We start from the raw sequence: 14,702 nt of genomic DNA on the forward strand, positions 1-14,702 counted from the left end.
GTCGGCTTGAAGGACATCCTTGTATTCAAAATCCTACAAAACTTCGCCAAAGTGATCCCAAATAGAGCAAAGTCTCTGATGCGTGTGCAGGTTAATTGAGCCCTGCAAATATTCGTCATTATTTCTACAGACTTGTACAACTCCAGTAGAAAAGAACACAACTGGCACCACCTACTGGCAATATTGTAATAAGACTATTGTACTAAAGACATAAAATCTGTATGATTATGGCATGCATATCTGCCGTCAGAGATGAAAAATCAATGTTTGGAGAAAACTATCATGTTCTACCATCAGTATATTATTTTGAATTTAACACTTTGAAACACTAATTTTCTAATCCTGAAATGTTAATCTTATTTACAACTGAGTATCATTCATTTGAATGTCAACAAGAACCGTAAAGAAAATACATTTATTTTGAACAGAAGTATGGGACAGTTTGATTTCAAATTTCCAACTACTTTTTTTCCATTAAATTACCAACACTGAAAGTGTTACCTTAAAAAAAAAAAAAAAACATAACCAGAAAAAAACTTTCAAAATTCATCCAACATGCTGGCACGGCACTCTTGCGTAAGGAAACTCCTGAATGTCAAAACAGAACATTTGTGTTTTATGCACAAAAATTGTGTCCATCTCTTAATTTTCAACACATTGCCTGTGGGAAAAAGAGCCTGGATCCAGGATCCAACACCGAAATTACAATTCTTCCACCCTGTCCAAAGTTCAGTTGCAGAAACAGGATTTAATTTAGAAAAATAAAATCCTGAAGAGAAGACCTACATAATTCCTGGGGGCTGTCCCTTTCCTGCAATTTTTTTGGAACATTCCAGCAGAGCGTTGTGGATGTCCTTGGCACACGAGATCTGGGACTTGATCATGCCGAGGTACTGGGCGTAGGACATGGACTCCGTCTGCACTGTGTCGGGTTTAGTGGCAGTAGGAACCAGGTTGGGCGAATGCTTGGCGCTGTCGATACTCTGCGAGAGGCACTCGTAGGCCAGCCGCTGGTAGAGCGGATGCAGGTCAGTGCACGATGAATGCAAAGCTATAAAAAAAGTATTGGTGTTTTTTAGGTCTCACCAAACACAGCTCCAGCTGATCGCAAAGAGCGTAGAACTCCTCCAAGCTTTTGTCAAAGCGCTGTACTGCAGTGTCACTACTTGTACTGAAGCACAAGAAACAACAGAAATGTAATTACAAGCTCATACTAAAATCCTGTTGAACGATTGTGTAAAAGCTAACCAAAAAAATCTTAAATAAACTCAACAAAATATTACATGATATAAGATGAAAACATGTATTCAGATTTTTCCAATTCAATTATATTTCTTGATCAAAACTTTTACTAATCTTTTAGTGATTCCATACAACTTCTCAAAACACTACTTAACAAATTTGACGTGAAAAAAAAGGAAACTGATTGCAATAACACGAACGCGTTTGTGCTCTGTCCTCTCGGGCACAAAAGTTAACAGACACGGCAAATAAGAAATCCTACGTACACTCCGTTGTCTATGATCGTGTTGTGGGTAAGGTTGAGCGACGCGATCTTCATGAGATTCTGTGAGAACGAAAAACAAAGCCGTCACTTTCAACACCTTAACAACGCGCATCCTTTCAAGGGGTTGTGGGTTTTCTTACCTGAAGGCTTTCTTTCAACTGCGGGATGAGCATTTTGAATCGATGCACCGGGTCGAAGTCTTGCTGTTGATTTAACTGCTGCTGCTGCTGCTGCTGTTGTTGCTGCAGAGAAGCAGCTTGTTGTTGTAATCCCTGGCCGCCCGGTTGCTGCTGTTGAGACGCCATTTTGGTTAAACTCTGACAACCACTCTGACACCGGAACCAAAACATGCGTTTCCGTTTAAGTCGAGTTGGGCAGGTTGCTTCATTAGGATTTTCTGTTTACATTTTTTATTTTTGAAAAAACTAATCTGTGTTAAAAATGAACATTCTAATATTTGTATAGCCTGATTCTTGTGTGTCGGCTTCAATGTCACTGGTGTGGCTAATCAAGAATGGTAATTACTTTGTATTATTATGATGAATCTTGACTTTTTGTGAAAAATAGAAAGAAAGGGACTGTTTTAACGATGCCATTAAAAATAAACAAACTTAAAAATAAATAGATCTAGGCTCATAAAAAGACACGATTTTGAATACCATAGGTGTAAAGAATTTGGGGGCGTTTATAATAATCTACATCAAAGATTACAGAACAGCGATTGCGTATGTTCAATGAAAATATGATCATAGCTCTCAATATTTTCAATGACGTGATTATAAATAAACGGAAGTTCCTTTTATTTGTATTCTCAAATCTTGTGTGCCCATTTCACTGTTAAATCGTCAACGTGGTTTTGAACGTAATCGGTTTGAATGAATAACCAACGAATTTGACAAGACATCCGCCCCCTTATAAAGTGGGCCGGAAACCCCGTCGTCGGCCATAGCAGTGCTTTTCGCTTCATCGCCGCACAAACCAAAATGGCTGGAGCTGATGGAGACGATTCTCTCTACCCTATTGCCGTTCTCATTGACGAACTGCGGAATGAGGACGTCCAGGTGAGTGGCGAGCGTTTCTGTTTACCTTTTTGAAAATTATTCGATGGAAACGAAATCCCGGTAGTGTGACATTTTGCTCACCGGTTGCTAACTGACTAGCATCGCTAACTAACTGGTATGCTAGTTGGGCCTACCGGGATCCTCAGCCAGGGCGCACCCTTATCCTGTTATTCGTTCATTTCTGACAGTTAATTCGCTTAATAGACGCAATAGTTGCAAATTTTGTTTGAGGAATGCTCCTTCACTTGATGTTGGTTGGTTACAAAGATTAGAAGAAATCCAGCGCTCTTCAGTCATTGTGCTAGCCTCTGACGTTTTTCCGTGTCGATGGTTATTTATGTCAATAGCCTTTCATATTTACCGCGAAGCTTGTTTTAGTTTTATTTCGTGTTGTACACTTATAAACGGGTGAATTAAAACCCGAAGAACACTGTAACGTGTACTGTTGCTTGACGATAAACGGGTATTTAATGCTCTAACAATCGGACCTGTGTTCTGCTGGTGTCTTAATTCAGTCAGACAACCCTCTTTTTTCGCGGAGCTTTGAGACCAAAACCTGCCGTGAATTTCTCATTGATGTTTCTAAACGATGGTTCTGAAGGATTGTTACCATCACATTAAAGATGTTAACGTTGGTCTGATTGCCATTTCGAGCAGATGTTTGGTCTGCACTGTTAGGCATGTTTAGGTAATAGCTTGTACTAGTATGTTTGATAAAGTTAGGGTTGGCTGAACATTTTGAAAATACTGTAGCGTCTAATTCTTTTTTTGCTATGCAGTTACGGCTGAACAGCATCAAGAAGCTGTCCACTATTGCACTGGCACTTGGCGTGGAGCGGACTCGTACTGAACTGCTTCCTTTTCTCACAGGTAAGCTACCTCAACCCAGCCAATAAAAGCACTTTTATGATTGGACTTAAGATGTTTTTAGAGTTATCACATGCTTAGGTGCTGAATAATGCTGTCATATTTTCAAATGTGTACATTGGCGTTTGTTGTTAACCCTGACCTCTTTCTGTGTTAAGACACCATCTATGATGAAGATGAAGTTCTCTTGGCCTTGGCTGAGCAGCTTGGCAATTTCACCATGTTGGTGGGAGGCCCAGAGTATGTTCATTGTCTCCTGGTAGGTTCCATATTTTTGTATGGTATAATTTCAATTTGTCAGGTTTGTTTAGCCAGGATGGTGCTCCTGACTTAAAGGACCAGTGCAGTGGAAATGTATTAAAGGGCACATATCTTGGAAAAGAGTTAACTATGAATTGCTAAAAGCAATATAATGATAGCAGGCCCTCATACCACTCCTACACTGCCCCCATATTGCCCGTGCAAGACTAAATACATGCCTACCTTATTCAAGGAGGCTTTCACTTTCTTTTAACTATACACCCACCTTATCCAAGGTAACATTTGTGCTTTTTTGTAAAATCGACAAATTTTTGCACCGAGTGTGCTAAGTTATACAGCAACGTGTCATTGATTAGCTACAAAGTTTCATTGAACTCCTAAGTGATAAAAATATGTTTTTGGGAAAACCAACATTGTAATACATACGTAATTCACTCTAACCGTTATGATTAGTCGTTTCTTGGTGGGACCATTCTTTGACTTTTGCTTTGTTAGGCAATTTCAGTTCATTTTAATGTTCAATTCCTCTTCACTCACTCCGTATCTCGCTCCTATTAGTGATCGCTACGATGTTATCTTTTATGTTGTTGCTACTTTGTTGTGATCGGCTTACGAACGACGTCATGGCCGCAGAGCAGCGGCCATGCGATTACAGACGGAGTTTCGGTGAACAAGCCGCTTCACTTCCTTTTAGGAAAGCCAGCCATTTATAAATATTTCATCATTTAAATGCAAATATTTAACTCCAGAATGCTTAAAATACCATGATATAGCCCCTTTGATTTTCCACTGCATCTTTAAACCACGACCACAGTCTAGAGAAGCAAAAACATTTAGCAAATGAGGCTTCATTTAGCCGCATTATCAAACACGCTGAAATCATGCAGTGTACATCCATCTCAAGCAGCTTGCCCATTGTTCTCCTTTCCCCAATTTTTAGCCTCCTCTGGAGAGCCTAGCAACAGTAGAGGAGACCGTTGTCCGAGACAAAGCAGTAGAGTCCCTGCGCAAGATCTCTCAGGAGCATTCTCCAGTTGACTTGGAGGTCCATTTCGAACCCCTGGTTAAGCGTCTGTCCTGCGGTGACTGGTTCACCTCTCGCACATCAGCCTGCGGACTCTTTAGTGTTTGTTATCCACGCGTCTCTAGCGCTGTCAAGGCGGAAATACGCCAGTAAGTCAAGCATTTTTTTTTTTTTTTTATAAACACACATGGCCTCATGGTCTCTTATTGTTTTGGAGTGGTTTGCCCTCCAAGCCACATTTATATGATGGTGTTTGAAATGTGCTTGTCATTCGCAGGCATTTCCGCACCCTGTGTTCAGATGACACTCCAATGGTTCGTCGTGCTGCTGCTTCAAAACTAGGAGAGTTTGCTCGAGTGTTGGAGTTGGATTATGTTCGAAGTGACATCATCTCCCTCTTCACTGCTCTGGCTTCTGATGAGCAGGTACTGGCCTCTTTAAAGAATTAGATGACATGAAAACAAAATAGTATTTAAAAGGTCAGGGAGAAAAGACTGAAAAACCTTTCTTGAGACTTCTAGGATTTCTCTGCAAAGCAGTTTAATCACTGAATGCAATTCTCTCTCTCCTGCTGTTTTGGAGCTGTGATGTAACAAGCCTTGTGAAGAGGGCTTTCGTGGAGTTCCACAGAATGTTAGCCCTCTTGGCTGAGGTTTGAGGCATCTGTTGCCTCCTATGTTTCAAAATCTCCACTACCAAAATTTTGCACACCATTGAATATGTGGTGTAGCGCATGAGAACTTGTGCATCATCTCTGACTGAAGTACACAAAATCAGCCATGGCCGATGTGCATTTTGTATGTTGATGGAAATGAGGGGGGTGGGGGGGGGAGCAGACATATTGACTTGCTGCCACGATAATTATGACTGCAAAACACTTGGGGGCGGGGGTCAGACATATTGACTTGCTGCCACCATAATTATGACTGCAAAACACTTGCTAATTCTGTGCAAATGTAGAGCTTATTATTTCAAAACTTTTATTCAGCTACAAGAATTCAACTACTCAAACCCTTGTGACTATTCATTTCTGCACATTGAACACTATCAAAAACTCCCGTTTTGGTAAAGTAAAAAAAAAAAAAAAAGGGACGATGTCACTGAAATTCATTGCTCTTGCTTAGGACATTAAATCAATTGGATTATTTTATTAGCTTTGATATTTTCTGCTGCACTTTTAAACGTAATGCCTGTTCTTGTGGCATCGTCCAAAATTGTGCCTCGGCGTTCTCAGGATTCTGTGCGGCTGCTGGCAGTGGAAGCTTGCGTCAGCATCGCCACTCTGCTGCCTCAGGAGGACCTGGAGACACTGGTGATGCCCACTCTTCGACAGGCCGCTGAGGACAAGTCCTGGAGAGTCCGCTATATGGTGGCCGACAAGTTCTCTGAGGTAAACTTGACCGAGCGCAGACTGATGGAATCGTGATGGATGTGGTTAATTAACTTGGAGTAGAAATCAGCTGTGCTGTTCAGACTACAGTCGCTGTGAATTTAAATGAGACAGACCTTAAATATTATGTGGATGTAGGAGTTGCAGAATAACCCTTTTTCCATGCTGACATTGATTGCCACTGTGCCTAAGTGCCTGTTAGGCAGATTGCGCTTTGTCGGTGCCATTATGATGAATCTTGTCTGTGCTTAGAATCGTTTCTCGCTTCTTAGTTCCTCTCTGAAAATCTTGGCAATCTGTTCACACTGATTGCTTAAATGTTCAAATGAATAATTTTAAAGTGTGTGTGTGTGTGTGTGTGTGTGTGTGAGAAATACATTACTGGTGCAAAGACTTATGTAACATTTTTTTTTACTCAAAGATCATTAAGACTAGGTTGTGTACATAAAAGCTAATGGAACATTTGGTTAGAGCTAATTGGCTTGTTCAAGGTCTTACAACTTATATTTCTTAGCATTGTTTTATATATAATCAGCAAGCCAGGAATCATTAGTGTTTTATCGCCATCGATCATTCTATTTTTTTTCTAAACAAGGAGCCGTTATCTACACTTGGTCCGGACCTAACCGGACCAGTATCCAACATTTTGTGTAACATTCTATGACATATTTAGATATTAAAAGAAGTTTCTTTTCTTTCAGCTTCAAAAGGCTGTGGGGCCAGAAATCACAAAGAATGATCTCGTCCCAGCGTTCCAGAACCTTCTCAAGGACTGCGAAGCTGAGGTCCGAGCCGCTGCCGCTAACAAAGTTAAAGGTCAGTCCATGAATGCACGTAATGTAGAGATCTCATCTCTTGAGAAAATTAAACATCATAATGTTCGTCTGCTTAGAATTCTGCGAGAACCTCCCAGAGGACAATCGGGAGCAAATCATTATGACTCACATCCTACCCTGCGTCAAGGTAAGAAAAAAAAAGTTAACTTCAGAGCCCAATTAACATGTATTTTTACAGCCCATGTAACTTTTTAGCAGTTTTGTTGACATTTTTAGGAGACGTAACTTGTTTGTGTAGCGCATTTCATGAGATGGCATTTGGAGTGGCCTGTTGTCTATACAGTTATCAAACGGCAGGGGGCACTGCTTACTACATTAAAGTGTAAACTTGTGCCTGAAGCAGTAATTCAACTTTGTTTTGCATTGTTTGAGAATTGAAATCTGTTATTCAAATACATGTACTGCTCATTATATTGTCCTGCGCGATCTTCTGCCAAATAATAGTTTTTTTTTTTTTTTGTTTTTTGTTTTTTATAAAGATCAGACCATATGACCTTCACCCAAGGTAATTGGGCAAATGTTTTGTGTCTTGTGCACAGGAGCTGGTTTCAGACACAAATCAGCATGTGAAGTCTGCACTGGCCTTGGTTATTATGGGCCTTTCTGCCATCCTGGGCAAGGATAACACAATAGAGCATTTACTGCCACTCTTCCTGGCTCAGCTCAAGGACGAGGTAAAGGAAATGCACATTTTGTTCCCCTTTTTTTTCCGACTTTTCACTGAACTGCACAGCCTACAGCCGCTTTGTTACCATCACATGATTTTCTACAGGCACACCGTGACCTAACTTTTTTTTTTTTTTCAACCAAGACTAAACAGTCTTTTGTTGCTTTGTTCAAACACTTTAATGGGTTATCCTACAAATGCTTTTGAAGAGTTGAACTTGTCATCTACTGTATGTCTGCTTCCTTTGTCCTATTTCAAGTAGGCCCTATTTATGTTTATGTGGATTAGAGTTTAAACCCTGATCGTTTTGACACGCACAACTTCTGTCATTTAAGTTGAAGCACACACACAGACAGTTGTTCTTATCCCTATGTTCATTTTGGATCGTTGAATTGTGTAGTTTTGAAGTTTGTTCATAAAGTTTGTCCCAAGCTGTTAAATCGTTCATTTGTATTTAAAGTATACTTGCTAGTTTAGCTTTCCTTGCATCTTAGCGTTTGTGCAGGAAGGAGGAAACAAAATGCAGTGTCCACACTTTATGAAGTGTTCCCATTTAATAAGCTATTGCAACAGCGCAAGAATCCCATGGTAACAGTAGTATAACTTTTCTATGACAATACATTATAACGAGCCAGATTACATGGCCAAAATTCATCGTTAACATAAAGACTCCCTCCTCTTGGGTCATAATATTGTTTAGGTACTTAGTGAATGCACATTGAAAATGTGTGTGTGTGTGTATTAATTGCATTTAGGTTAGTGTTTTAGTGTTATGTCAGCTTTTGACATGCTTGAAAATTGGACTGCAAATCGCATTATGCTATATTTTATGTATTCATTAAGTGATATATAAGAGAGAGAGAAGAAAAGTTTCAAGTATTTTGTCTCGTCAGTGTCCCGAGGTGCGTCTCAACATCATCTCCAACCTGGACTGCGTCAATGAAGTGATTGGCATCCGTCAGCTGTCCCAGTCACTCCTTCCGGCCATCGTGGAGCTGGCCGAGGACGCCAAGTGGCGGGTCCGCCTGGCCATCATCGAGTACATGCCCCTGTTGGCGGGTCAGCTGGTGAGTCACGCCACTTAAAATGTCCCGCTGCTTCCCATAATTTTTCTACGGCAACGGCAAATGCAGAATTACTCACGTTGAGTTTGAATTGTCTGTCTGCTTAGGGTGTCGAATTCTTCGATGAGAAGCTCAACACGCTTTGTATGGCCTGGCTTATTGACCACGGTAAGATACTGTGGTTGACCTTGGATTAAGATGTCCTCATTTCAAAGACAATTTTACTGTGGGAAAGGTTTGATAGTTGTTACTATACATACGATGTTTTTTTTGTCAGTGGTTCTCAAATGGGCACGTGAAGGCACTTTGGGTGGTACATGAGGTTTTAACAGGCTTTCTGTAGGTATCAACAAATCAATGTAATGCTTTTTACTGTCCTCGCAGTAAGCGTACATTTTTCTTTTCGCATTAAGAGCAAATTATTTGGAACATGAAGCAGCTAGTTAATTGTGTTAGGGACTCACATGCAAAACATGAAATGCCTTTATTTTGTTAACTTTTGAATGAATGCATATGGTCATTAGTGAGGCAATTACCTGGCGGACGGGCCAAATATAAAGTCAATGGTGGAAAAAAAATGTAGCGTATGTAGTCTAGTGGTAGTAGCGTGTGTGCTTCAAAACCATTGCATTCTCTTAGTTCACCATCAGACGGTACTAAATTCTTTTCACTGTCAGTTTAAGTAACACTGTAACATTCATATCTCCAGGATGTATCTCGAGATTGTAATTGCTGTATATGTATGTGTCCTTTGGAAATGCTGAACATAAGGCAAGGTGTTGGGTTAGTAACCAGCTAATCTCCCTTGACACTCCTATTGGCTGGCGCCCACGTCACTCATCAGCACGGGCCCAGTCTTTTAAAGCCATAGGCGCTCATGGTCGCGGATGGAACTTGAGAGACAGCAGCAGTAATTGCTAAACGTTAGAGCGAGCGCGCCGCAAAGGCCCACGGTCACGGAAAAGCCTGCACAACGTGTTCCAAACACGAGATGCTTGTCTTTTGTAGCAAGTGTTAAGGGCTTTGTTCCTCACCACTTTTCCCCTATTAGAGATGTGTGATTGAGGACAAAAGGCCAGCTGCATTACATCACTGGAATGTTGTGTGTGTCTGGGGGGGGTGAGGGCCGGGCTTCTGTTACATAAGAAAGGACACACGCTCTCTTTCCAGAACGCTGTCACCTTTTGGAATCACTTTTTAACTTTTTCAATAGTCAAATTTAGAAATATGTTTGGGGTTGGGGGTATAGAATGAGGAGTCATTCTGGTCTTTTTCCCGGATTCGGGTTTTGTTTTCTTTCACTCGCTCTGCCCTCGTATCGGTTTCCATCACAGTAGGCATCTTTTCACACACTTGGAGCTAAGTTTTGAGCGGCGTTGGCCAACAAGTCGCGGAATCCAATCAGATAGGAGAACAAAAAGTTGGAATGCAGCCAATTCGCATGAACGCAAATGTAGGCTTGGTCGTATGCTCAGCAGATTTCCTCAAAGCGCGCGCCGTTATGCAACATTATTGTTCTTGCTGAGAAATCAGTCCAGTCAGTTTTTTTTTTTTTTTCCTGATCGGCTTGGTTGTTTGACTTGTGTCGAAGTGTGTCACCTTAATGAACATGGCGAGGTGCAGTCATAACGTGATATGGGTCGGGCGGTGTGCCGCTACAGTGTACGCCATCCGCGAGGCGGCCACCTGCAACCTGATGAAGCTGGTGGAGCGCTTCGGAGCGGAGTGGGCGCAGAACACCATCGTGCCCAAGGTTCTGGGCATGGCCAACGACCCCAATTACCTCCACAGGATGACCACGCTCTTCTGCATCAACGTGAGTCGTATTAGCCGATCTATTCAGCTCCCGCCTTCAAGCATCAACTGACGAATTGAGCCTCAGATTAAGACCGCAGGCAACACACAAGTTTATGAAAGAGTCCTTTCGGTACTAAATGGAATTTCTTCTCCCCAAGTTTTTTTTTTTTTGCCATTTGTTGAAAAGGTTGCTCTCTTTGAAGTCAAAGGCATCACGTCATGTGTATTTTGAGCTTCTTTTTTTTTTTCTTTTTCCCCCAATACATTTACAAAACTTGCCTCCAGGCTCTGTCAGAGGCATGCGGTCAGGAGATCACCACCAAGCAGATGTTGCCCGTGGTCCTCAAGATGTCCAACGACCAGGTGGCCAACGTGCGCTTCAACGTAGCCAAATCCCTGCAGAAGATCGGACCCATTCTGGATAGCAGGTAAATAATGCTTTCGGTCGCCGTTGCGGAAACCTAGAAATGGGCAAAATGAAGCTTCGCGAAACGGCTCGCTTGACCGGCCGCCGTTTTTGTGTCGCCAGCACGCTGCGGGACGAAGTCAAGCCGGTGCTGGAGAAGCTGGCCACCGATACGGACATGGATGTCAAGTACTTTGCCCAGGAGGCCATCAGTGGTAAGCACGGCCGATGTCCTGTTTCCAATCGGCGGCGCAACAATACTACTACTAAATCTCTCTCTCTCTCTCTCTCTCTCTCCTCTCTCTCCTTCCAGTCTTGCCCTGGCACTAGTAAAGCCACAGGTCTCAACCCGATGCTTTTACAAGATATTTATTGATGTTCAAGATCAATTGCTAACTGTATAGACCGAGCCCGTAACTTTGATTTTCATCTCCATTTCCCGCCTCCTCGCCGTAAACGGATGCGTGTCAGTCAAGTGGTGCATGCCGACTAAATAGTGTTACTCGCTAGCTAGGCTTCTCTCGGCCCCGTTGAGCCCTCTCACATTCCTGCTTTTTACTCTGGGTTTTTTTTTTTTTTTCATTTTTCTATGTTCTATTGTTTTAGCAACACCTATATGCGACGTTCAATAAAAAGCGGTTCAGAGGTGACGCTCTTCGCTTCACATACTGAAAGTTGTAAATGTTGTCTTGTTGCTCCCCAAATTCTTGCACGGGGGTGGGCAAACTTGAGCGCTTGATCTGGCCGACCACGCGGTCATAAAAAATACATAAAATACATATAACAAGCGTGCTTCCCCACCCCCGCTCTTTATCCACGGTATACAGTTGTCAACATCTTTGAACTTTGGGGGGAGTCCACAATGAAAATCATTGTCTCAAGTTGCCAATCTGCCCCTGCCCCCCATTCCACAATTAAAATAAAGAACAAGAGTTACGGTGGGCTTGATTGAAGATTTGGTCTGCAGTTCTTTATGCGGCTTCTAATGCCGCGTTGGTGTGTTTTCAAGTGAGGCTTCCAAAAAATTCTTTTAGTCTTGGTTGGTGCACCATTTGATGATTAGTTTGCTTTTATTGTTTTTGGTTTTTTTTCAGTGCTTCACACATGCTGTTCTACTGTATCGTCTTCATCTGAATAAAGTAACAAAGAACACGGGTGTCGTTGCTTTGTCTGCACTGCAAATGCGCAGGAAGACGTCTTTGGGATTGAATGAGTTAATTTCAATAATGACATAAAAATGATAAGGTGACCAGTTCATCTAGTTTCACTGTGATTCTAATGCCTTCCCAAAGCCACAAATAACACGGCTGACTTCTGGTTGCTTTCTTTGTGAACGTTTTGAAATCAATAAGTGGCTTTGTGTGCCACAGCCAATTGAAATTCAGGTTAAAGTTTTTGCCCTTGATTCCTAGCAATCACTGTTGGCACCCAGAAAGCTAAAATCAGTCAACGGAAGAACACATGTCAAAGGTTGCATAAATGCTAGTAATAAAGCAGATTTTTTTTTTTTCGTTTTTGTCCATAGACCAAAGATAATCAACGTTAATTACTATAGTAATGGAGAAAATGAAGCCTCGTGAGCGATTTGATTTTTTTTTTTTTTTGGTCGGCCTCTTCTCGCTCTTGCGCCGCTTCATTGCGATGCACTCGCGTGCTTCACATCAGCACAATTCTGCTAGCACCTTGGGGAGCCGCATGCAGCCCGAAGGCATGAGGATGTACTTCTGAAGGAGGGGGAGTGAAGGTGAATGGCACCTCCGAGACTCCATCGCCTTTCCCTGGCGCATGCGGAAGCTTTTCTGAAGTCACAGCCCGAATGTTCATTAAAAGGAGATTAGGCGGAAGGAAAAGAGCGAATGCGCTCGATGCCGCCCGTCGGCCTTCTTTCGAATGCCGGAATTTTGAGCAGGCGCGGCAGCAGACAGCCCTGAGCGGCCCTGACGTCAATGCAGCTGCCTCCCAGGACTGAGGCACTACTTTGCGGTGCAACGCGTCGAGCGAGAGTCTTGCGCGCACTCGCATACGCGAGCTGAACAAAAGCGATGCTATCCAGGTGGCAAATGGCGGTGCCACTGTATTTGTGTGTGTGTGTGTGTGTGTGTGGGGGGGGGGGGCATTTTTTTTAAACATTTTTTTGAAGGAAAAAAAAGCAACCCCCCAAAAAAAGCTTATTTTTGTTTTTTTGGAAAGGCTTTTTTTCATGAAACCCTATATTTTTATGGCGAGGCGTTTTTTTGGGGGGGAGAGAAATTAGTAACGCTTTTTTCTTTTTGGGGTTGGGGGTATGTAAGATGTCACCAAGTAAAGCATTTTATAATTGGAGACCATATTTGATTAGTTGTGGCTCATTGGACGTGTGCTTTGCATGTCCGCCTCGCAGTTTAGGGATCTGAGTTCTTATAGGTTCTCTCCGGTTCTGCGTCGCAGGTGTATTGGACAGTAAATTGTACTTTGGTGTGATTGGCTGTTTGTTTCTGTGTACCCTATAATTGGCTGGAAACCAGTTCACGGACTGCTCCAAGTCAGCTGGGATAGGTACCAGCGAGCCTTTGAGGCATGTGAGGATACGCGGTTACAGGATGGATGGATGGATTTTTGGGGGAAGGCAGTCATTCATGATTTTTGATGTATGAGTTGTTTGAGGGGTTGACTGTTCCTGACTACTACAGCTACAACCGACTTTTTTTTTTAATAGGCGTTTTCTAAGGGGGGGGGGGGGGCATATAGTGCAACTTTTGAGGGAGCATGTATAGTATCTATAGCATGCAAAGTAAGACACCCCCATGCAAAAAAAGCCTATTGCCATAATTGTTTTAGGGGGGTGGGGACAACCTTGCAATTTTTTTTTTGCTTTATTTCGGGGGGGGGGGGGGGGGGGCGTGTATATTTCTTTTTTGGAGAGGTGGGCTGACGTACACGTTTTTTTCAATGGGAGGGGGGGGCATTATTTTCAGAAAGAAAAACAAAGTATTTGTAAAAAGACCATGCAGAGCATAAATCATTTTAAAACACACCATGTCTATTGTAAGGTGATTATTTTTTTTTAATGGGACTAGAAACCAATGAGTATGCTATGTATAAAAAGCCATATACATTTACAAATACAGTGTGAACATAGGCCTGATAGTTTTTTTTTTTTTTTCTAATACTGGCTCCGCTCTGTGGTGTAGTGACTTGTGACTGTGTCCATCTGCCGGTCAGTATGTGTTTGCTTGCTATTGAGAAATGTGTGTGTGCGTGTGTGTGCATACACACATTCCTGCATGCGGCGCAAGGTTCCATAACAAGATGTAAGCTCTCAACAGCGAGAGCAATCTTTGTTCCATTGATAATCCTCGGGATGCATGATGTATTTACGTCATATCCAGTAAATCAGTAGAAAGCTGAAATGCGTGTTTAGGGGAGAGCCTTATTAATGTCTTCTTTTAATGAACAGCACAGCTCTAATCCGGATTTTTTTTTTTTTTTGCCTCATCTTTCGGCATAACTCGGTTGGATGTTGTCATGCCCCCTCCCCCGTTGTCATGCCAACCGCTGATGTCATCACACCATACTTTGACCTGATGTGCGATAGTGTGTGTTTTACCGTGGGGGAAAAACACACATGCTGTTTTGAGTTGTGCCTTTTCCTCTTATCGGCTTTGCGCTGCAAGCAACATTTAAGGTGCAAATGTGCACTTTGTGTCATAAGAAAGCAGGAACTGTGTCAAAAAAAAATCCTAAGGTCGCTTTTGATGGGTTAACTAAAGATAACTTGATTTTTTTTAAAGAATTTGACAGCTACACTTGTGTTGATTTGAACAATGTAACAACAATCTCGAC

The 14,702-nt window shown here is 42.2% G+C and overlaps 2 protein-coding genes across 2 annotated transcripts; one reads left to right on the forward strand and one right to left on the reverse strand.

The window, feature by feature from the left end:
* Nucleotides 1-401: 401 nt before the first annotated feature.
* On the reverse strand, nt 402-1,842 carry med29 (mediator complex subunit 29). Its single transcript, XM_088427098.1, has 4 exons — nt 1,648-1,842; nt 1,509-1,567; nt 1,087-1,171; nt 402-1,010 (listed from the first exon to the last, which is right to left on the reverse strand). The coding sequence occupies exons 1-4, from the start codon at nt 1,810-1,812 to the stop codon at nt 783-785; spliced, it is 537 nt and encodes a 178-aa protein (XP_088283224.1). The 5' UTR covers nt 1,813-1,842; the 3' UTR covers nt 402-782.
* Nucleotides 1,843-2,427: 585 nt separating this feature from the next.
* Nucleotides 2,428-12,032, forward strand: ppp2r1bb (protein phosphatase 2, regulatory subunit A, beta b). The gene is made up of 15 exons (XM_088427094.1): nt 2,428-2,568; nt 3,348-3,438; nt 3,594-3,694; nt 4,637-4,869; nt 4,998-5,145; nt 5,955-6,110; nt 6,812-6,926; nt 7,003-7,073; nt 7,486-7,620; nt 8,507-8,680; nt 8,785-8,845; nt 10,339-10,493; nt 10,760-10,902; nt 11,004-11,095; nt 11,194-12,032. The coding sequence occupies exons 1-15, from the start codon at nt 2,491-2,493 to the stop codon at nt 11,208-11,210; spliced, it is 1,770 nt and encodes a 589-aa protein (XP_088283220.1). The 5' UTR covers nt 2,428-2,490; the 3' UTR covers nt 11,211-12,032.
* Nucleotides 12,033-14,702: the final 2,670 nt, after the last annotated feature.

This window comes from Hippichthys cyanospilos, chromosome 11 (assembly GCF_059441005.1).
Source record: "Hippichthys cyanospilos isolate Australia breed blue-spotted pipefish chromosome 11, RoL_Hcya_1.0, whole genome shotgun sequence".
Taxonomy (NCBI): Eukaryota; Metazoa; Chordata; class Actinopteri; order Syngnathiformes; family Syngnathidae; genus Hippichthys; species Hippichthys cyanospilos.

Bases quoted from the DNA above. Each gene is read 5' to 3' on its own strand.
- ppp2r1bb (XM_088427094.1), top strand. From the start codon at position 2,491: ATGGCTGGAGCTGATGGAGACGATTCTCTCTACCCTATTGCCGTTCTC. The intron at 3,439-3,593 runs GTAAGCTACCTC...TTCTGTGTTAAG, and splicing joins ACTGCTTCCTTTTCTCACAG to ACACCATCTATGATGAAGAT. The intron at 5,146-5,954 runs GTACTGGCCTCT...CGGCGTTCTCAG, and splicing joins CTCTGGCTTCTGATGAGCAG to GATTCTGTGCGGCTGCTGGC.
- med29 (XM_088427098.1), bottom strand. From the start codon at position 1,812: ATGGCGTCTCAACAGCAGCAACCGGGCGGCCAGGGATTACAACAACAA. The intron at 1,568-1,647 runs GTAAGAAAACCC...TCGTTCTCACAG, and splicing joins AGTTGAAAGAAAGCCTTCAG to AATCTCATGAAGATCGCGTC. The intron at 1,172-1,508 runs GTACGTAGGATT...CTTGTGCTTCAG, and splicing joins ACGATCATAGACAACGGAGT to TACAAGTAGTGACACTGCAG.